Source organism: Heterocephalus glaber, unplaced genomic scaffold (genome assembly GCF_053883595.1).
Source record: "Heterocephalus glaber isolate CG9 unplaced genomic scaffold, H.glaber_assembly_v1.0 deba00001504, whole genome shotgun sequence".
In the NCBI taxonomy this organism is placed as follows: Eukaryota; Metazoa; Chordata; class Mammalia; order Rodentia; family Bathyergidae; genus Heterocephalus; species Heterocephalus glaber.
The window spans coordinates 53,361,566-53,385,453 of NW_028258324.1; the positions used below are offsets into that span (position 1 = coordinate 53,361,566).

Genomic DNA, 23,888 nt, shown 5'->3' on the forward strand with positions numbered 1-23,888 from the left:
AGAGGACATCAGGAAATGGAAAGATATCCTGTTCCTGGGTAGGGATTCCCAATAGAATCAAAATGGCCATACTTCCAAAACAGATATGTAGACTTAATGCAATCCCAGTCAATTACCAATATACCAAATACTTTTCAGAACTAGAAAAAATAATCCTAAAATTCTCTCTACAAGAGACCTAGAATAGAAAAAAGCAAATCAAGGAACAAGAACAAGGCAGGAGAAATCACAACTCTGGACTTCAAGTTATACTACAAAACTACAGTGCTAAAAACAGCATGGTACTAGCAAAAAGAAAAAGCAAAAACAACAACAACAAAGAGAATAGAAAATGCAGAAATGACTCCAAGCATGTTCAGCTACCTGATCTTTGACAAAGAGGCCAAAAACTTATGCTGGAGGAAAAATAGCACCTTTAACAAATGGTACTGGGAAAACTGGCTATGTAGAAGATTGAATCCAGACCCGTATCATTCACCACATACTAAGCTAAAATCAATCACAGATCTAAATGTTAAAGCAAAAACAATCTGCTGGAAAATAAAATAGGTAAAACATGTGAAGATACAGACATGGGCAAAGACTTTCTGAACAGAACCCTAATTGCACAAGAGATAACACCAAAAATCAACTAATGGGATCATATCAAATTCAAAAGCTTCTTCACAGCAAAGCAAACAACCAATAGGGTGAAGAGATAATCTAAAGAATGGGAAAAAGTTTTGCCAGCTATTCTTCAGACAGAAGACTAACATCTGGAACATAAAGAACTCAAAAAAAGTTAGACCCTCCACAAAAAAGTTATCCAAAAGACCTAATCAAAATGGGCAGGGCTCAGTGGTTTCACCACCTTGCAAGCGTAAGGACCTAAGTTCGATCCCCAGTACCAAAAAAAAAGGGCAACTGAAATGAACAGATACTTCTCAGAAGTATAAATTGCCAAAAAAAAAAAAAAAGAAAGAAAAAATGTTCGACATCTCTGACCATTAAAGAAATGCAAATTTAAACAACACTGGGAGTCCATCCTACTCCACAAAGAATGGGTATCATCAAAAAATCAGGTAACAACAAATGCTGGTGAGACTGCCAGAGGGGAAAAGGAACCCCTATATATTGTTGATGAAAATGTAAACTAGTAAAATCACTATGGAAATCAATATGGAGATTCCTCAAAAATCTAAAACTAGAAATTCCATTTGACCCAGCTATTTCCATCCTAGGTATCTTCCTGAAAGAGTTGAAGACATTACATTACAGTGATATATGCCTATCTATGTTTATAGCAACACAATTCACAATAGCTAAATCTTAGAAGCAGCCTATATAACAGATGAATGGATAAAGAAAATGTGGTGTTTATGTACAATGGAGTAATACTCTGCCATAAAGAAGGACAAACTTGAGTCATTTGTAGGGAAATTAGTGCATTTTGAGACCATATTGTTAAGCGAAATAAATAAGACACACAATCTTAAATATAGCATGTTTTCTCTTACATAAGAAACCCAAGATAAATATAAAGAGCAAAATAAAAGATAGATAATTGGAAAAAAAGAAAAGAAAGAGATATAGGGGGAGAGAGGGTAGGCTAAAAAATACAACTGGGAAGGAAGGAAGAGAAAGGGGACGAAAGAAATAAGATGTGTTAGGTACATGTACCAGCTCCTCACAATGAATATAATCATTATGCACTGCAAACATGTACTAGTAAAATATTCTTTAAAAAGGAGACAGAAGCACCCAGAGAAAAAGGAGAAAGGAAACTGGAAAGTGTTTTGGTAGATCCCTATGATCTCAGTTTTTAAGAAATCTTGTTGCAAATGAGGGTGGTACAGTAGCTACAGAATTGTGAAAAGGAAACAAATATTCTTTACAAATGACCGGGTTTACAGGCATCACAACATTGTAAGTGTGCAGCCCACACAGGAAGACATTTGTGAGAGGATTTTAACCAAAGAGAGAGCCAGCAGAAGCAGGATTTTAAGTGCTGTCTTCTCACTAATTTTTGGTACATGTTGGAGGGTTTGGGGTTTTATAGTAGATCTCACATCGATATTTTCTATTATGCTTACAAATTACATAGCTATGCAGAAGGAATAACCAGAAAGTGAAGGTTTCTCTGAACAGAATCGGCCTGAAATCTCTTGATCCAGACACAAGAACCAAGATAAGTAAATTGTTAGAGGTGGGCCAGGAGCCCTCACTAATGATATGGCAGGGAGGAGGAGGAGGAGAAGGAGGCGGCAGACTGAGGTACACTCTGTCAGAACCACTTGAGCTGTTTGCTTTCTGCCAAGGCCGGTGGCCAGGAAGAAAAGCTGACAGCTCCACAAGTGATCAGTGCCTACTGTATGCGAACACTGTTCTGTGTCGTGGGGATTCAGTGAACAAGACCAAGAAGGTACCTATTCTTATGGAGCTTACATTTTGGAGGAGGAAGACACATAAACCAAGGAAATAAACAAGATAATTTCAGATAGTTTGTGATAGTGGGAAGATGGAAGAGTATGAAGAGTTCTGTGAAAAAACTTGCCCAAATCCAAGAAGCATCACTGTCCACAGAGAGCTTTCTGCCCGCTCAGTCTGAAAGAATCTCGCTGATTTGCTTCCATGGACTGGCTGTGCTTTCTCCACTGCTTAGTATTGAGAAGAGAAAGGAAAGGCAACAAGAAAAACAGAAAACACTCAATGTAGAGGCAAGGAAGCAGGTTAATAGGAAGAAAGCTTTATTGACTTGTGTCCAGGAGATTCTTGAAAATGTCCAGGTTGGAAAAGCACATAAAGCCAGTGATTTTGATCAGTGGGAGGCCAGAACAGTTTACTCCAATTCAGAAGTCAGAAACTTGAATGTTCCTGCTACATTTCCAAATAGCTTCCCAAGCCCTACTGAACACTCTACTTTAGCAAAGTTTGAAAAGACAACCAGGGTTTCACCCATTGATAACGAGCACCAACAGAATCCTAATGGGATAGAGTTAGCTAGAGATACAGAAGGATTTAACTCTCCAGAGCAATGTGATAATTCAAATAGTAGTCAGGGTGAAACTGAAACATCTCCAAAGTTCTCCTCAGAGACACCAAAAGGAACTCTCATTTCTGAGGGTCTGGTCTCAAGGGCTGAAGAACCCATCAGTTTTGTTAGAAGTCACCCTGGACCCCTATGTAATGAGTCTTCAGAACCTGATGAAAAAGTCAAAGGAATATATAGAAAGAGAACGATCTGGGTGCAGCCTGAGAAGCAGTGCAAGGAGGAGCATCAACGAGAGTCCCTCAGACAAGGAAAATGATGCTGCTACAGTGAGCGAGTGTGTGAAGGAGAAAGCCCCGCTGACTGGCAAACGCTGTGGCTTGGCGATTCCTGATAAACTAAGCCTTAATAAATCAAATGTTCTTCTCCAAGGAGCTTCCTCTCAACCAGGCAGCAGGAATACATCCGTTTTAGCTAGCTTTTCTAAAGTAGATGTTCCTGTCCAAACAGAGCATCCCACTGTTCCAGATTCTGAGGCTGATTTTAAAGTTATTCCCACTTTTATTACTGAAAATAATGTGATAAAAAGTCTTACAGGTTCATATGCCAAATTACCTAGTCCTGAGCCCTGAAATGCATCAAAGACATTCTGGGTCATCTTCAGCATGTCATATACTTATAAATAACCCAATAAATGCCTGTCAGTTAAGCCCTAAAGGGGCCGGGGATTTAGCTCAGTGGTTCCACCGCCCACCTTGAAAGCACAAGGTCCTGAGTTCAATCCCTGGTACCAAAAAAAAAAAAAAAAAGTTAAGCCCTAAAGGAAAAGAAGAAATGGTGGACATAATCATTCCAGATACTGATGAAAAAACAAGTGTATCAGAAACTGTGCCAAAGTTACCACTTGATTTAGCAGGAGTTTGTTCAAGTAAGACTTATGTCAGCAAAAATGCTAGTGAAACCATAGAAGATGTGGCTGTAGATAAATCAACTCAGGTGTGTCAGTCTTTGGGAAATCAGTTAGAAAATAAAGTTAGACATGGACTTGCTGCTGTGGAAGGCCAGTTAATATCTGATGCCCGAGGAACACACAAAATGAATAATACTCCTTGTCCTACAAGGCCCAAATTGCAGGATCCATATGTCACTCCCAGTCAGTGCATAGCAAGTAAAAACTTGGGAACCCTGAGTGGATTCAGGTCAGGCAGTGTGTTAGAGAAAAACTCCTGCAATTCGCAGATGGAACTGAATAAGTCTTACAGTGTAAAAAATCCATCTCCTTTACTGATGCAAAACCAGAACCCTGGACAGCAGATGGACACACCTATGGTGTCCTGTGGAAATGAACAGCTTTTGGATAACAGCTTGGAAAAAGTTAAGCAGAGACTGTGTGTGGATTTAGATATGGATGGTGTGCAGAAGGAAAACTGTCCTTATGTCATAACCACCGGCATGGCTGAATAGGAGAGACAGTATTTGCCAGAAAAAAAGATACCCTAAGGGATCGCTCTACATTTACAAGAATAAAATATTAGAAACTAGCACAAAAGAAGGTGAGGAGCTACTAAAAAGCAAGATGTTAGCTTTTGAAGAAATATGGAAGAGACTAGAAGAACAGCACGCCCAGCAGCTATCCCTACTTATAGCTAAGGAGGAAAGGGAACAGGAAAGACTACAGAAGGAAACAGAAGAACAGGAGAAAATATTAAAAGAGAAGAAGGTGTTTACGACAGAAATTTCTGAATTGAACATTAACCATATGGTAGAATTAGAATGTAGAAAAATAAGTGACTCTGGTTTGTTTGAAACAGTGCTGTCTCAAATGGACTCATTCTGCACTTCAAATTCCCATAGTTCTGGTTTCACAGATTTCACCCTACAATATAGTTGTGGATCGGCAAATGAAGCACCCTTTTACCTCTGGGGATCATCAACTGGTGGCACTACCAAACTCTCAGTACCAAGGCCCTTTGGAAGGGGCCAACCTCGATGGTCTCAGGTTTTTAATCCGGAAGTACAAGTGAAATTTAACAAAATAACTGCCATGGCAAAGGGATTTCTTACTCGTGGGCTTCTGCAGACAGACAAGCTGAAGCAGCTTCAACAAACTGTAAAAGAAACTATGGAATTCATAAGAAGCTTTCAGTCAGAAGTGCCATGAAAAAGAGGCATTGTCTCAGCACAAAACGTGTCCCTTCAGGAGAGAGTGTTGATACAGTTGCGTGCTGCCCTGTATGGTTTTCATGACATATTCTTTGTCATGGATGCAGCTGAAAGAATATCTCTTCTGCAGCATGATCAAGAAGTTTGCAAAGAGAAAATGCTCAGGCAAATGGATAAAATGAAAAGTCCACGTGTGGCTCTTTCAGCTGCAACACAGAGGTCTCTCGATAGGAAGAAATACATGAAAGGTGCTGAAATGGGAATGCCAAATAAGAAAGTTCTGGTTAAACAAAGTCCTTCTGAAACAAGAGTCCTGCAGCCAAACCAAGGACAGAATGCACCTGTTCATAGGATACTTAATAGACAAGGGAGTATATGCAGGAAAAATCCAAAGAATTCAGCCAAATGCTGTGACAATTTAGGAAGACAACATTCATTAGGATGGGGGTGGGGGAGGATTATTATCCATATAATTTTCCAACCTAATAGACTTTTAGACCTTTTTTTTTTTTGGCACTGGGAATCGATCTCAGGAGCTTGCACTTTTAAGGCAGGCGGCGGAACCAGAGAGCTAAATCCCCAGCCCAATAGACTTTTAATTTAACCCTGGACTGTTTACACAGGCAAAGTGACCAAATCAAAGGGCGGAGCAATTCTCTGCATAATCTGCTCAGTCTGGTTAGTTCCTGTCCCACTCCCCCATTTTCCCCTATCAGGTTTGGATGAAGACAAATTAATGTTCATCTCTGTGCTTAACCTAGTCAAACATAAGTATTTTACATGCCCAGATGTCTAGAGACTTTTTGTAAACTTAAATGACATCTGGCTTAAGTTTTACAAAATATTGGAAAGATATGACAAAATTCTAAACAAGTTCTAAAACATGAATTTTATTCATCTCTGCGTATTGATTGCTGGATTTGAAAAACACATTAGATATGGTCCTGTTCAAAGGGAAATCATTGCAGACCTGCTTCCCCAGTTTTATAAATTTAAATACCATGCTGAAAACACAATAACCACAAGATAAACCCTTGGATTGTGGTCCACTTCAAATCTAGGCAAAGGTAGCTGTGGTTCACTATTTTGGTCAGAAGCACACATTCCTGTCAGCGCCGTCTTACAGAAATGCCAGGTTTCATGTACATTACTGAGTACTGTTAGAAACAGTCATTCTAGATGACAGTTTGTGGAGGGGAACAGATCTGGAAAAGACAGTATAATCTTCCTGTATATAGCATCCAAGAATGCATTGTTACATCCATTTCTGTAAAGTAGGAATAACTTGTTGAATGCAGTTATATTTTCTGTTTAGTTGTATATTTCATTTCTTCACAGTCTACCTTCTCTAGCACGCTTGACTTAGAGAAAAAAGGGCTATCTGGAATACTAAATCCAGATTTCAAAGAGGATAGTAATATTGCCTAGTTAGCAATACAGCATTACTTCAAGGCACAGATATTTAAGGTTTTCCATCAGTAACATATTCAGTAAAAGTATCAGTTATCAAATGTAACCAACAGAACATGTCACTGTTAATTTATCATACAATTTCTAAAACGGGCTCTGTGCTTCTCACATAAAATTGGGCCTGTGTATATTCAATCTTTGTAACAAATTTTAGAGATACTGGTATTTTGAAAGTGCAGCTTATATATATTCTTACTACTCTTTTGAGAATATGGAGATAAAGATTATTTTCTCTGATTTTAAGTTCCACTTAAGATTGAACATTTACATGCAGCTGTAAATGGAAAATAATAACCTACTCTGGATATAAATTGATTTTTATTGAGATGTATCACTTATTGAATGAGTGAACCATAAAATTAAGAGTCAAAAAAGTCTTAAGTTACCAATTTTTTATTTACAGGCCACGTATCTAAAATCATCCTTTTAATGATAAACTGTGCTTTATCATTCAGAAAACTCAGGATACAGCTTATTCCCATCATTGTGGGTCTCTCTAGTAAGAAGAATAGATGCTAACAGTTTTGTGTGTACAAATGCAAATTAAATAAAACAAATAGTATGTTTTGGAAAAAGGTAAAACTAGTTTTTAGATTAAGAATGAGAAATTTGAGTGTGTTTAAGGGTAAAAGCATGTGTTTTCCCCATTTTTTAATGTTCACAAGTTTTTCTCATAAAAGTTTCAGACTATTTTGTTTTTGGTGAAGTTTTATTTATATACATTACTTTTATTCTTATTTATACTTTGCGTGGAATGACCACTAATGTAAATTGTATTTATTTTCACTAGTTTTGCTTCTAGGCAAATGGCAAAATAAACTTTTTTAAAAGTCCCACAAAAAAAAAAATTGTTAGAGGTTATGTCTCTTCAACATCCATTCTCTCTCAACACTCGCCAAAAAGGGGCGTGCCGAGCCCTGTCCAGGAGTGCTCACTTACTTTCTCTACACATGGCAGTGGTCACTCAGGTAACACTGTGAGAAAAGTGCCGATGCTCAAGCAATCTAAACTCTAATCCTTTGGTTAAAAACTAGCCAGGTATAATCCAGAATAGTTTTCATGTGTTCATTCATTTATACAAAAAGCCAACACTGGTGGTCCCCGATTTATGATGATTTGGTGTAGGACTTTTTAACTTTATGATGGTGCAAAAGCAACAAATTCACTAGAAATCATAGTCAAATTGTGTTTTTTCTTTTCCCAGAGCACCAAAATGAGGAACAATGTTATCTCATGAGGCTCAGTTGTAGGCTATTGTGAATGTTCTGGGTATGTTTAAGGTAGGTGAGGTCAAGCTATGATGTTTGATAGGCAAGTTGTATTAAATGTATTTTTTACTTGTAATATTTTCAATGTAGGATGGGCTTACCCCACCATAAAGTGAGGGACATCTAAGTGAGTTATTAAGATTGAGCTGCTATAACAAAGAGTCTCCAACATATATTGGCTTATAGAAATAAGAAGGTTCTCTCTCACAGAATATGTTCCAATATGAGCTGGAGAGACTTACATAGGTCATGAGCACAGGTTCTTTCCAATTGTTGGCACACCATCCCCAAGGATGCTGTCCTCACAAACACTATTAAGACTAGGTTGCCATAATGTCGACGTTACAAGCCATGGCAAGGGAGAAATTCAAATCTGGGAACTGATGCTTGTTTTTAAATTGAAAATATCACAAAGATACACATACCACTTCAGCCATTTACCATTTGCCAAAATTTGCCACATGTCCACAGCTAGCTGGAAAGAAAGCTGGAGAAGGTATAGCTATTTCTCAAAGCCTACACTATAATCACCCAAAAAGCTGAATATAGCCCCACCACCACACACACACACAGAGAAAATGCTCACCACTTTCCTAAAAGAAACAGCTGAGGGTCCTGTCTAGTTACTACACCCTACTTACCATCCAAGATGTCCAGGCAATACACTGACCGTCTCCTTCACCAGATCTGGATGTGTCCCAATAGATAAGTTACCCACTGATGGCAATCCTCTGTCCATCCCTTGCCTTTCAAAGTCCTGTGCTCAACATTCTCCATAAACAGTGGTAGATAAGAGAAGATATGCATGAGAGCATTTCCCTCTGAGAAAAGAGAAGAAACACAGTACATACACTACAGCTACTGGTCTCCAGCAATGATGGACTCTTGCTATGCAGTAATTATAAAGGGCATTTTCCCGACAGTGGAAGACTTTCCTTGTTCAGACTGTGGTTCTGATTTCATGGAGGGATCCCCTTATCCAGGTCCCCTGAATCTATGGCCTTGCCTCTTCATGGTTCTTCCTTGTTCATTGTCCTTCATAGCCACATCTGAGCTTGAAGATATTCCTTCTTCACTTGGCTTTTGGAAATGTTTGATTCTTTGAGTGCAATTCTTATGAGTGCAATTTTATGAGCCTGAGGATTATATTAGGATTAAGTAATGACAAATCTGTGGTTTGTTTAGCAATAATATTTACCCAAATACATGATAGGTTTCTGGTCTATTTGATTATGGCAGGATTTAATGTGTTGATAACCACCAAGAGTTCTTTACATGTGCATATTCAAGCTTGCTTTATTCCCGGGCATCAGACAGAGTTTAGCCATCACCCTCTCCCCACTTTGAAGACAATTTCCTTGAGGCCATCTGACACAATAGGCTTAATCTTATCTTTGTTGCTGGATCTAACTTCTCAGTTCAGCTGAGAATTTTAATGGGAGGTCATTGAAGAACACTTACAACATCAAATCTCCTGCTTTTGTGGGATTCGGAGCAGTTGATTTTTCCAACCACATGGGTTCTCTACTCTTCCAGCTGTTCTTGCAATCTGGTTACTTTTCATGTGAACTCGTTTCTTTCTTCTAATAACTGCCAAAAAGCACTGCAGAGCAGCCAACATATAGATATTCTGGCTCTTTTCCACTGCTTTATTTAGGGCAATGATTAGACATGTGGTCTTCTTCCTAACCAATTACAGAAGACAGTTGTACTAAATGTTGCCTTGACATTACACAGTTCATCAGCTTTCCAGTCTCTGCAGTGTCTACTTTTTCACTGCTCCCTACCCCACAAATGAGACAAGGCCACATATTTAAGGTTTTTATAATGACAGGTATCAATATCAGTGTTATCTAAAACAATAATTATGTTACTAAAACAAATACATTTCAAGCCAGTCATGGTGACATACACTCGTAATGCCAGTACTCTGGAGGCTGGGGCCAAAGAATCTCAAATTCAAGACCAATATGGACAATTTATCAACTTACCAAGACTCCGTATCAAAATAAAATAATAATGATAATAATAATAAGGATTGGGGTGTGGCTTGATGTAAAGGCCCTGGTTTCAATCCCCAGAGCCAATCAATCAATCATTCAATAAGTGGCTTCAAAAATACTGGCTTCTATTTGCTCTTATAACACCTGAGTGGATCTAGGCTGTTAGGGTAGCTCTTCTCCATTATTTAGGAATCCTGTATTCTTTTTATCTCTTTTTCATTACTCTAGGGCACTGTCCTTACATTGTGAAGTTGGCTCAACTTTAAATCAGTACAGCAAACTATGGGAGAAAAACAAAATCTAGGAATAGTAGCTTCTCTTTTCTGTAGGAAGTAGAAATTGCATATATCAATTTTTTTTAATGTGCCATTGACTCAAATTTCATCACTTGGCCTCTGGCTGTGTTGTAATAGTAAAAGGAGAGGAGGGAGAAACACCAGGGGGCATCATTTGGCCACTGATACCATGGAAAGAGTTAAGAATGCTGACTAAACTTGTTACTTCTAGGCAGGGAGGCTAAGCACATTTGATTGTAGGGGAAGACATTACTAACTACTAGCATCCCCTCAAATTATTTGTTCCACATAAGGCCTGCCAGTGAAGACCACAGGGAACCAATTTAAACTAGCCAAAATCAGGCCCAGCATGGTGGCACACACCTGTAATCACAGTATTTGGGAGGCTGAGGCAGGAGGGCCACACGAGTTTGAGGCCAGCTTGGTCTACATAGAGACCTTGTTTCAAAAACCAAAACCAGGGCCGGAGATTTAGCTCAGTGGTGCCACCGCCTGCCTCACAAGAACAAGGTCCTATCAAGAGAAAGAAATAAAAGGAATAAAGATAGGAAATGAAGTCAAATTGTCATTATTTGCAGATGACATGATACTCTATATAGAAGACACCAAGAACTCCACCAAAAGTCTTCTAGACTTAATAACCAAATTCAGTCAAGTAGCTGGTTACAAGGTCAACACACAAAAATCAATACCTTTCCTCTACACCACTGACAGACTCACTGAGAGAGAAATAGGGCAAATAATTCCTTTCACAATAGCATCCAAAAAGCGGAAATACCTAGGAATCATCCTAATGAAAGAAATCAAAGAACTCTTCTCTGAAAACTATGGCACTCTGAAAAGACAGATTGAAGATGATATCAGAAAATGGACAGACATCCCCTGCTCCTGGGTAGGAAGGATTAATATAGTGAAAATGGCCATACTTCCAAAATTGCTATATAGATTCAATGCAATTCCAATTGAGATCCCAGCAGCATACTTCATGGACCTTGAGAAAACAATCCAAAAATTCATTTGGAACAAGAAGAGACCCAGAATAGCAAAAGCAATTCTAGGTAACAGAGACATGGCAGGAGGTATCACAATCCCTAACCTGCAACTATACTGCAAAGCTACTGTGATAAAAACAGCATGGTACTGGCAAAGAAACAGACCTGAGGACCAGTGGAACAGATTAGAAGATGCAGAAACAACGCCAGACATACTCAGCCATCTCATCTTCGACAAAGGAGCCAAACACCCTCATTGGAGGAAAGATAGCCTCTTTAATAAATGGTGCTGGAAAAATTGGGCTTCAACTTGCCAAAGATTAAAACTAGACCTATATCTCTCACCATGCACTAAACTAAAATCAAAATGGATTAAGGATCTAAATATTAAAATAGAAACTCTGAGTCAGTTGGAACAGAGGTTAGGTAGAACCCTTGAAGACATCGGTGTAGAAAAAGATTTTATGAACTAAACCTCAGTTGCCCTTGAACTAGCACAAACAATCAACAAATGGGATCTCTTCTTATTAAAAAGCTTCTGCACAGCAAGAGAAACCACCAGCAGTGTGAAGAGACAACCCACAATGTGGGAAAAAAATCTTCACCTGCTCTTCCTCAGACAAAGGTCTACTATCTCGAATCTATAAAGAACTTAAAAAGATCAGACCTCCCAAATTTAAAGACCCAATCCAAAAATGGGCATCTGAAATGAACAGACATTTCTCAGACAAAGAAGTAGAAATAGCAAATAAATACATGAAAAAATGTTCAACATCACTGGTCATTCGAGAGTTGCAAATGAAAACAAGGCTGAGATTCCACCTCACTCCAGAAAGAATGGCTGCTATCATGAAATCAACCAATAACAAATGCTGGCGGGGCTGTGGGGAAAGAGGAACCCTGCTCCACTGCTGGTGGGAGTGTAGAATGGTACAACCACTGTGGAAATCAGTATGGAGATACCTCAAAGAACTAGGACTGGAAGTCCCATTTGACCCCACTATTCCACTGCTGGGGATCTTCCCCAAAGAATTAAAAGAATCATACCACAGTGATATATGTGCGCCCATGTACATAGCAGCACAGTTTGTAATAGCTAAAACTTGGAAACAGCCCAAATGCCCATCAACTGGAGACTGGATAAAGAAAATGTGGTTTTTTAATAAAATGGAGTACTACTCAGCCATAAGAAATGAGAAATTAGAGACATTTATAGCTAAGTGGATGCACATTGAGGCAATACTCTTAAGTGAAATAAATAGATCACACATGTGTAAATCCCAAATAGTTTTTCTGGTGTGAGAAACTGAAAGTGTAAATAAGGACTAAATGTATAATAGGTAATGTGAAATAGGAAGAAAAGGGGCAAAGGGGAAGGAAGTGGGAGGGCTAGAGGAAAGGATAGAAGGGAATGGGATTAATATGAGAAAATGGAAAAATAGGAACAAAATCTTTGTAAATAGGGAGGACTGGAGGGGTTGAAGGGAGGGCTGGGCAAGCGTGAAAAATAAGAACCAAGATATGTTATGTAAAGGTGCAAATTTCCAATGATGAATGTCATTATATTGTATACCTAAAATGTACCAATGATTAGAATGAATAATCGATAATGTAAAATAGGAAGAAAAGGTCCAAAGGGGTAGGGGTAGTGGGAGGGGCAGGGGAAAGGAAAGAAGGGAAAGGAAAAAATGATGAGAAATGGAAAAAATGGAAATAAAGTCTTTGTAAATAGGGAAGGGTGGAGGGCATGAAGGGAGGGCTAGGAATGGGGAAAAAATAAGAACCAAGATGCATCATGTAAAGGTACAATTCCCAATGAGAAATGTAATTATGTTGTATACCTACAATGTACCAGTAAAAGAATTTAATACAAAAAAAAAAAAAAAAAAAGAACAAGGTCCTAAGTTCAATCCCCAGTACCCCCCAAAAAAAGCCAAACAAACAAACTAGCCAAAATCTACCAGTCCCACTTTTAGGTGACCTAGAGTGAAGCTTGCTCACCATAATCTCATAATAATGCTAAATTCTGTGCCCCCAAGTGATTCTAGCCTGCCATTTTAATTTCATTTCATTTTATTTTATTTTCAGTACTAGGAATCGAACTCAAGACCTTGCACTTGCCAGGCAGGTGCAGTGCCACTGAACTATATCCCCAGTCGTGCTACTTTTAAGCATGTAATGCAGAAATGAGCATGATCCAGAAGTGTCCAGGCTCAGGAACATGCTCATCTCTATACGCAATGACAAATCTCCCCTGTATGAATATGCATCAATCTCACCAGTACAACTTCTATACTTCCTTTGTTCAGGGAGACACTGCTTTGGGAGTTGTCAAATGTTCTCCTTACTGGCTGTAAATAATTAACCTTTCTTCATTCTTTTATCTTCTGCCTGTGCTTATTAGCTTTGCATTCATCAAGGGGCAAACCCATTGTGTTAGGTTACAAATTTTGGCAACCCAGATGAACAGCCTTTCCTTTGAAATCTCATGGACCTTTGCCAACTTGGCTCCCAACAGAAGCAGTGGGCAACAACAGATCTCCTATTGCCAAGGGTGAGTCCCAGGTAGATAGAGGAAGCACCCTCCTGGTGCCTGACATGCCAGCCCTGAACTGCTGTCCCACCAAATGAACTGGGCGGCCACTCTGAAACCTTTTTTTAGAAGTTCCCTAGATGTGTGAGTAGGACTGGACCCTCAGGTTGTCTAACAGAGTCCCAGTAATAAAGTGGCAAAGGACCTAAGACAAAGCATGCAGGAAGGTCAACTAGAGGGCAGAGAGACTGTGACATCTCTGTCCTTGTTGAGAGATCCCAAGATATTTCCATCATGGCGCCTATCAATTAAAGGTTTGGAGGACGTAAGACTTCTCCACCCCAGCTGAAGGAGAGGATGGTGGGGGATGTCTGGCCACAGAAAGTCTCACTACAGAATATTTTTCAGATTTGCTAGAGGACAAAGGAAATCAAATCTTGGCGTTTGGAAGGAAGCACTGGCTTTTTGATATTCCAGAACCCCCAGCTGTGAAATTTTACATCTTCAATGTTCTGCAATGTTTTGGCAGGAGACCGACTGCAAGCATCGAGCATAGTTCTAGGACAAAGTGTTGTGGGCTTGGCATCCCAAGGAATGATTTTTATCAGCCCTTCCTTAGGTAGCTAGAGACAAATTTTTAACAGATCTTTAGTATAGGCAACAAGGTCCATACCCTAGGAGAGCACACTGGGGTGTCTCTTTCATCACTGGCAGACATTTGATTGTTTGTCAATTACTGAGAAACACATGGCCATTCTCTATGACACGTAAGGGGAACAATATGATCTGGGAAACCAAGACAAATACAACGTGGGTCCCTAAATTATAATACTATTCTGCAACTGGATCTATTCTGCAACAGGGAAGTGAAATGGGACAAAATTCCCTATGCACAGTGCGTTATGGCCTTATATCAGAATAAGGGAAAGGGTAAACCTTTTACCAAGAAAGGAAAACCCCTTCTGCTGTTTGAAAATCTTCTGGATGACAACCTGCTTTGTCTTCTTCTGAGTCCAGAAGAAAGGTGTTTTGCAGGCCCCAGCTCAGATCACTGCCGAGCAGGTAGATGAGCCTCCTCCTACGCCCCTGAGCCCGGGCCCCTCTTCTGGGAGCCCTCTCCCAGGGCCTCTGTACCTAGACTGTCTTCTAAACCTGCATTTTCTCCTCTTCATTACAGCTTCACCTGACACAAGATGAATCCCTAAGTGGGCAGTAGAGATTTTCTCCTCCAACTAGTTCCATATATACAGACAGAGATCTTGTTAATGTACGTATGTCTTTCACCTCCTCTGAGTTGAACAACTGGAAGGCACAGAGCTAAGGGCTGAGGTTGACCCAGGAGGATTTACCACCCTAGGAGCCGTATCTTTACAACTCATAAATATATGTGGGAAGATTCACAAACTCTTCTATTTGCCCTACTGACTAGAGAAGAAAAACCAGCTGTGCTGGCAAAAGCCAAAAGAGGAAGTTGATAGGCAGCATGCTAATCATCCTGACAACCAGGTTTGGCTGCCTGCTAAACAGTCAGACCCAGGAAGCCCTCCTGATGGGGACTCTAACACAGCTGCAGGGTGAGCCACATCCAAGCATTCCAGAGATATGCCAGAAGCCAGCAAACTCGCAGTTACTGGAGCAAACAGAGGAATTCAGCAGATGCTAGATGAAAATCATTTGGCCTTCATGCAGAGATTGAAGGAATGTTTCCAAGGATACAGCCCTTGGGATTCTGAAGGGAACCTCAGCCAGATAGTCCTGGGAACCTACTTCACAGCTTACACTGCTCCTGATATCCACAGAAATCTCCAAATCTTGACTGTAGGCTCAGAAACTAGCTTTTTTCGACTGGTGGAGTTTGCCTGCAAGGTTTTCAAGAATAGAGATATGGCTGAAGAGGAAAAAGATAAGAAGATGAGGAAGCAGACTGCCTGTTGGCAGTAATTTCCAGCCTATTCCGGGTAATACGAGAGGTAGAAAGAAGACACCATGGTAAGGGCCCTTGGCCCCAAAGAGGTACGCATTGACAACCACCAAAGCTGGTACTGACCAGTGTACATTTTGCAAGCGAGAGGGACATTGAGAGAGGAATGCCCAAATCACCTCCCAAGAGGGAAAATAGGGGACAAACACAACTCCATCAGCTTCCCCTTGAAGATTCTCGGGGTCAAGGGCCTCCCCATTGTGCTCCCTTTAATTAACACAGCCTAGATTTCTTCTGAGGAGCCCTGGGTTACCTTAGATATAGATGAAGAGGAAGTTAAGTTTCTACTTTATACTGAACCACAGACTCTGTGTTGATCCCTAAAAAGGGAATATACCACAAGAGAGGTATAAGGAAGGGTAGAAACCAAATGGTTCCCTGTGAAGTGGGTTCACATGTTGTAAAGCACTCATTTCTACATGTTCTTGAGTGCCCCGTTCCCTTTTTAGAAACAGACCTGTTCGCCACATGAGAGGAAATCATTAATCTTCAACAGGATGGAATGGAAATACAGGTTCCTAAGAATGGGCTCATGGATCTGCTGCATGAAATACCAACAGCCCCCAAACTGCCACTGAAAATGTCCTGGCTCAAGTCTAATTGAGGTTTAGGCTCAAAAACAATGGGATCAGCCATCAGCACCAAATGTGTAAACATTACCTTAAAAAATTAATATCTGGCCTTGAGTAAAACAATATTCCCTAAAACCTGAGGCCATGGCTAGAATCAAACCTTGCTTGACCGGCTTCTCAAGCAGGGTTTAGTAAGACCCTGTAGGTCACCCTGTAATAGTCCCATGCTGTCAGTTAAGAAACCAGGGATGGAAGAATGTAAGTTTGTGCAGGATTTACAGGCAATAAAAAAGCTGTGCAAGAAATCTCTACCTCACCATCTAACTTTCTTGGGCTTAGTAAGTACTATATGGTTCTGGTTTTAAAGGACACTTTCTTTTGGATTCTGCTGGACTCAGGGTCTCAGGAATTGCTTGCCTTCAAATGGGAGGACCCAAAGACATAAGAAAACAACAACATTGTTAACCCATACTTCCTCTGGATTCAAAAACTCCACCATGATGTTTGGAGAAATCCACAGCAGGCACTTGAAAAAATAAGCCTGAAAAGTGGGGCTTCACTATAGTTTGTTGTAATAAGCCCACCTAAGGAGACTTACAATAAAAAAAAGTAGTCTTTACAATTCTTGGTGAAATGTTGCAAGCCCTCTAAGGAAAAGAAGCAGTAAAATATCTGGGTTTTATAATACCTTGAGGATAAAACACCCTTCCCCCAAAAAAGTTAAACTGGCTTCCCCTAGTCAGACCTTCCAAAAACCTTGAAGCAGTTTCGAGGATGCCTACTTATGGCCGGCTTCTGCCATATTTGGATCCCTGATTTCAAGTCAGTTGCAAAACCCCTCTTTGACAAACTCCAGAGAAAGAGACCAATTTCCTTAAGTTGAGCAGACAGTATCCCCAAGCCTTTAATACGCTCAAGGGAGCAGCTGATGAGTGTCCTTGCTCTAGGTCTGCTGGGCCTAAATAAGTTATTTGGTTGTATGTGCACAAAAGGCAAGAGATTGATGCTGGTGTATTGACTTGGATGTTGGGCCCCCTAAGAAGGATGCTGGCCTATTTCTTTAAACAATTAGACACTGTGTCTTGGGAATGGTCCCCATGCTTAGAGACCATCACTACAACCTGTCTGTTAATTAATGAGGCAGAAAATCTAACTATGGGGGAGCCCATGACAGCCTGGACTCTACATCAGGACTCCAGTGTTCTGGAGACCAAAAGTCATCACTGGAAACAGGATGGACGCTACAGTACCAGGTTTTGTTGCTGGACCCCATACTCACATACTCTAAAACTTGCCAGATAGCTGACCCAGCCACTTTGAGCTTGTATCACAAGAAACATGAGTATATGACTGCTTGGAACCAATAGACCAGATGTACTTCAGCAGAAAATATCCTTAATATGAGCCCCTGCCAAATGCTAAAGCATGGTTTGGAGACAGGAACAATTTAACAGTCAGCATCAGGCTGACTGTTTGCTGCGGTCTGTCTCCATGGGAATCACTGAGGCAAAGTTCCTCTCCCAGAACTACAGCTCAGAAGACTGAAATAATAGTCCTAATGTAGCCACTGAAATTAGGAAAGGGGAGGACATTCACCATATACACAGATTCCAGCTATATCTTCTCAGTGATTCATGCTCATGCGCCCTAAGACTTGGGGCAATCTGTAAAGAGAGAGGCCTCCTCAGTGGTGACAACAAAGAAATGGAATATGGAAAGTAGATTCTCAACCACTCCAGGCAGTAAATGACCATAAGAAAGTAGCTGTTGGACATGGCACAAGGCATCAGAGAAGAGACTTTCAATGGAAGGCTCAAGCTTGGCACCATGGTATGGAAAGTCTTTCGGAAGATGAACTAGCTCTAGAATGTACCCTGATGTAGAGGTTGAACTGGTGATAAACACTTATCAAACTAGGCCAGTAGTGTCTGCCCTCAATAAGTTTGTAAACCTAAATCTTTCATCTCCTACAAGATTAAACCCTACCCCTATGAATCAGGGGTCTGGTATATTTAATAATCTGGAAGTCAGGGTCTCCTCAGAACCAGGGTAAATCAATTTGGACAAGGCCTTATGTAATCTTACTAATTACTCATTCCTCTCTTAAATTACAAAGTATCACTCCTCGGATTCATCATTTTAAAGGGACCCAGGCACCTAAGACCTAGGTGAGCCCAGAAATATTCACTTCTTGGAACCCGTACTGGTACTCACAGGGAAACTAAAGAAGACCAAATAGGTAAGTAGAGCTGAGCAGTAAATGACTCTTGCCCTACTCCCCTGGTTGGTCTGTTCACCTGCATAGTTTGATCTTCTTCCTGCTTACACCCTTTTGTATCTTGCCAGAAGGTTGGGATCCTTTCCAGTTTATCTGTATTATAGCCAATGAGACTTGCATACTGCCATAGGTAGGTTAAACAAGGTTATAATACTTACTTTTGCATACATGGCTTTTAGCGCAAGTGTCTCTTTATTCTACCGTGGTTTTCCAGCCAACACTACAGCTATTCTTCAAAGTAAGGACAAAACTCCCAATATTTCTTGATTTCTCTCTCTAGTAGGGTAACCTCTCTAATTAGCCATGCTGTTACTCTTGCTTTGAGGGCCCTACCTCTTTAACTTCTTAGCTAAGTTCATTTGTTCTTGACTGGAGCCGTTCAAGACAATAGTCACCACTTACAGATGGGCCCTGAAAATCCCAAGACCTAACTTGCTTCAGCACCAAGAGAGTTTTGTGTCTCTAGCTCAGGAGGATGAAACGGCACCTGTAAATAAGGGAAGGGAGATTAAGGAAGGGGAGGGGCCTGAGGAAAAAAGAAGAATCAAGATATACTATGTACAGGTACAAATTCCCTATGATGAATGTGATCAGTATGTATACCTAAAGTGTGCCAATAAACTTAATTTTAACAAAAAAGAAGCCTGATCTCATATTGCATGTTTGTGAGAATATGCCTGCCTCTAGATATGGTATGACAATTTTCTTCATTATGAATGTATATAAATATTCTCAAGAAATCCTAGTTCTTTGAGGTATCTCCATATTGATCTCCACAGTGGTTGCACCAGTCTGCACTCCCACCAACAATGGAGAAGGGTTCCTTTCTCCTCACAGCCCCACCAGCATTTGTTATTGGTTGATTTCTTGATAGCAGTCATTCTTTCTGGGATGAGATAGAATCTCAGTGTTGTTTTCATCTGCATCTTTCAAATGACCAGTGATGTTGAACATTTTTTCATATATTTATTTGCTGCTTTTACTTCTTTGTCTGAGAAATGTCCGTTCATTTCAGATGCCCATTTTTGAATTGGGTCTTTATATTTGGGGGGGTCTGATTTTTTTAAAGTTCTTTATATATTCTAGATAGTAGTCCTTTGTCTGAGGAACAGGTCCTGATGGCTTCACTGCTGAATTCTACAAGACATTTAGAGAAGAACTATTGCCACTACACTTTAAACTCTGCAAAATCAAATACATCCTCTTGTGTCCAGAACTGGTATTGGCTTCACAGCCATTTCTCCAGGCACTGGCTGTGTTAGAAGCCACCCATTGTTTGCCCTCCCCATAGTGTGCTTGTGGCCAAACAGCAGAGACTTGTCTGACTGTGTTCTTAGCGAGCCTCCCGAGGGCTGGGAAGCATCTCTGTCTAACTCCTAAAACCATTTCAGCCTCTTCCAGCTTGGAAGTTTGGTCCAATTCACTCCCGTCCAAAAAGTAGGAAAGCTTTCTTGTCATCAGTCCCTACTTCTTACTACCCCAGGATTTGCCTCTTCCCATGACAATGACAGTGATGATATCCATTCACTTTACTGGATTCCAATTCTTACCATAGGGTGCAGTCTGAGCCCTGTGACCCCAACCACTGGGCTGACATCGAGGTTCAGCATAGCTACACAATACCTAAAGTCTCCAGGGAAAAATCTGTTTCTTACCTCTTCTAATTTCTTGAGGCTGCAAGCACTCCTTGGCTAGCAGCCTCATCACGCCATTCTCTTCTTCCACAGGCATACTGCTTTCCTCCCTCTGCCTTCCTCTTATGAAGACATATGTGTTGGCATTTTGTGCCCACCCAGATAATCTCCTCAGGATGAGGATAATCTCATCATCTCAAGATTCTTAATTTAATCACATTGTGAAAGCCATGTTTTTCTTATCTAAGGTAACATTCACAGGTTTCAAGAGTTAGGACATGGATACCTTCGGAGAACCATTGTTCAGCCTACCAAAGAAGTTATTTTTCAGGTGTGACTTCAGTGAGAATTAGGAACACCTGTGTTCTCTCTATCTCTCTAGTTCTGAAGGTTTGGTTTGGACTCAGGAATCCATGTGTGGACAAAACTTAATTGAGATTAGGTGTATCCTATGTGAAAATTGGATCATTTTCTAACTTTTGGCCACTAGACCTATAAAAAGAAAACCTGTGACCTGAGACTCCTACTTAATCCTCTGATTAGGCAGGACTGAAATGAAAGCACAATGAAAAATGACAATCATGATTGCAATAGTTCCAGCCCATTAAGTGCTCCACCACACTTCCTGGGCACTCACTCTGCCCCCTCCCAAGGGACCAGGGGATTTAATATCTATCTTCACACCAGCATCTCCTGAAAAGCCCATTTTCTAGAGAAGCTTTTACAATAACGAGGCCGGATGCTGCCTCTTCCCTCAGATTTGAAGCCAGCCTCATCATTTTTCTCAGCCTCTGTAAATTTGCATCTTGTCTATCTAATGAGTTTACATACTTGTTTCTACTGCACAACCTGAATTCAGACCCATCTTTCTGGCTTTTGATAAGAAACATGTTTGTCATCAATGTATTTTGTTTCCACTAAATATGGGCTTCACTGTGGCAATTACTGGGGCCATAATCAGCTGAAGTGGCAGCGAAGTGTTGAAGTTAAAATAGGAAAGCTGTAGAGTTTCATTAATATGCACATAAACACGATATAAGTGCCTCCCAAAGAAGCGCTCTGCCTCCAACAGCTGCCGGAGCAAGACTGCGTGAAGGAACAGACGAATGAAGTACACTAAGTGATGATGGTATTTTCTAAAAAAAAAAAAACCAACCAAAGAGCTTTATATGCTGCAATATTGAGCTTGATAATTAAAACAACACAATGTGTAATTGAAAAAGAAAGGATGTCTGCTTTCAAATGCATGTGAGTATTTATTGCTGTTTATTTTCTCCTTTCTGGAAAATAGTAAAATAATACCAAAAAGAAATTATGAAAAACTACCCCTTTCTCTTAATACAAGTTTATTATCTTTCCCGCTCCTGATTTATAACGAGGACATTCTTGAATAGAAAAGGTAAATCAAACTATGAATATTCTTCAGGTGACAGGAAGAAGGAAGAGTTCCAGTTTGCTTCCCATAGCTCCATTATTTTTTCATAATCCAATTTGGTTATATGCTTTGTCCAAATAGTTAAGTCTGGTGTGGGGACATTTAAAGAGTCCTGGGGATGGGAATAAGGGATACAAGCAGAACAAAAATAAATACTGGAATAAAACTAATGGAATAACTTCAATACATGATAAATTCTAAGGCTTGGATAAACAAGAGCATATTTCAATTGCATATTTATGTCCATGTCCCTGCACTCAGTAGTGAGGGGCATATACCTGTGGTTAGGTAATATTTGGGGATATTAAAGGGCTTTTTTTTCTCTTTTATGTTTCTTTCCATGCATTCTTCAAATAGGTAGTCAGCTGTGTACTCACTGCCTCGGGAAAATTTCTTCTTTTCCAAAAGGCTTAACCTCTTTAGAGAATTTAAGACATTTGCTAAGTGATTAGTTTGAATATGTCCCCCGAAAAGCGTGTGTTGGAAACTCAATCTTTAATGTAGCAGTGTTGAAAGGTGGGTGTTTGGGTTAGAGGGCTTCAACCACATGGATTGTTCAGTACTGATTATGAAAGGGTTCAGGCTCAAGCTCCACCCCATCGTCTCTCTCTCACCCAGGGGATGCTTCAGTCATGCTGTAAGGCAGCAAGAAGGCCCTCAGATGAGATTCAGTCTTGGACTCCCCACCCTCCAGAAGGGTGGGCTAAATAAGTGTCTGTTCATTACACATTACACAGTCTGTGGCATTCTGTTACAGCAGCACACATTGGGCTCAGCAAAAGGCAGGAAAGAAAGTTTGGTCTCGAATATTTTCTGCTGGAGAGATAGTGAGGAATAGTGAAGGAGGATTTGCATTTCTTTGCCAGATCCACAGCCGGCTGGGACTGCAGAGAAGGCAACAGAGAAGGAGTCCTGAGATCAGGGAGGAAAAGACCTCCCCATTCTCTGACAGAGCTGGTAGGGAGAAGCTGGCCCTGAAGGGAGCCAGGGAGAAGTGTGGATTGCCTTCAAGAAGGAAAAAAGGATGTCAAGATATGGACTGAAAGACAGTCACTAAGCCAAACTGGGACTGCAGATGGCATCCTAGGGAGAAAAAAAAACAAACAAACAGGCCATTTAGCAAATGCCTAGAAACAAAAAGACCAAAGGGTAAGCCTTCAGATAAAAGAAGAGAAATTCTTGCACTTTGTCTAAAGCCTGATCTGTATGGAGAAGAGGATGATGCTGGAGATGTGGATTCTGGCCAGATCCCTATGAAGCAATTCAAAGCCATTGTAAGGAATTTGATTATTATTTAAGGCCAGTGCAGAGCTTTGCTTTGCATTCAATCTCTACTACTCAGATTTCTGAATTTTTCTTTTGGAATGCGGACCTCATCTTCACCCTGGCTGACACATGCATAATCTATGGCCCCTGTTTGCCACCTCCCCCAACCCAAACTGAGGGTTCTTTACTTGCTGATTTCACTCTTTGTAGGTGACATTGATACCCCAAAATAGGAGAGCCCAAGAATTCTACATACATTGCAGTACTGTCCACAGGATGGGGGGAGGGACCTTTTAAAATTGCTGTCACATACACTCAGAGGAAATGCCCTAGAAGGTGCAGGTTTGATCCTCCCTGCTTTCTTAAAAACAGCCAGAGGAATTCCAGTCTGTGGTGGAGGAACCAAGGAGGCCCAGTAGGAACTGAAATGCCAGCTAGGCAGTTTTGCAGGCACAGCTGAGTCCCCCATTTTCTGGAACAGACATCCTTGTGAAATCATTTTCATCCATGTGGACACCAACATTTATCAAGCTGCTCCTGTGTGCTTCATGTATGTGTCATACCATTTGGTCCTTATAACATCTCTGAAAAGTTGTCTTACTATCCCAAGTTTACAGATGGCAGAAAACAGAGCATTAAAGAAATTAAGTAACTTGCTGAAGGCCATGCAGCTGGGAAGAGGTTGACCTACATTTGAAAACCACATGTGTGTAAGCATACAAATGCTGTATGCACTGAAGCACTCCATCTCAGTGGAGCAGAACTGAAAAGCCCTGGACTTTTGATTCTGAACTATAACACCACTCTTCTTTAGAGAAAGATAAAACTAAAGTGTACTTGCTCCACGTTGTGGGAGGGGCAGTTCCTCCCTGTGTAAGACTTTTTGTCATATTACAAGATGTTCTTGCTCACTGAACACAAATAGTGTCGTAAGGTCATTGTGACAAAAGCCCATATTTTTCCTAATGCCTCCAGGGGAGCGGTGCAAGAGCTTCCTCTCTTGAGAGCCACTCTAGCACAAGAGAACAA

General features: G+C 40.5%; 1 protein-coding gene across 1 annotated transcript; it reads left to right on the plus strand.

Moving 5' to 3' along the window:
• Positions 1–2,497: 2,497 nt before the first annotated feature.
• LOC101700943 (centriolar coiled-coil protein of 110 kDa-like) lies at positions 2,498–15,271 on the plus strand. The gene is given in 8 exon segments (XM_013074000.3): positions 2,498–2,526; positions 2,528–3,125; positions 3,127–3,593; positions 3,595–3,705; positions 3,784–4,453; positions 4,455–5,578; positions 14,556–14,755; positions 15,123–15,271. Coding segments are annotated over 8 exon segments (3,348 nt in total).
• Positions 15,272–23,888: the final 8,617 nt, after the last annotated feature.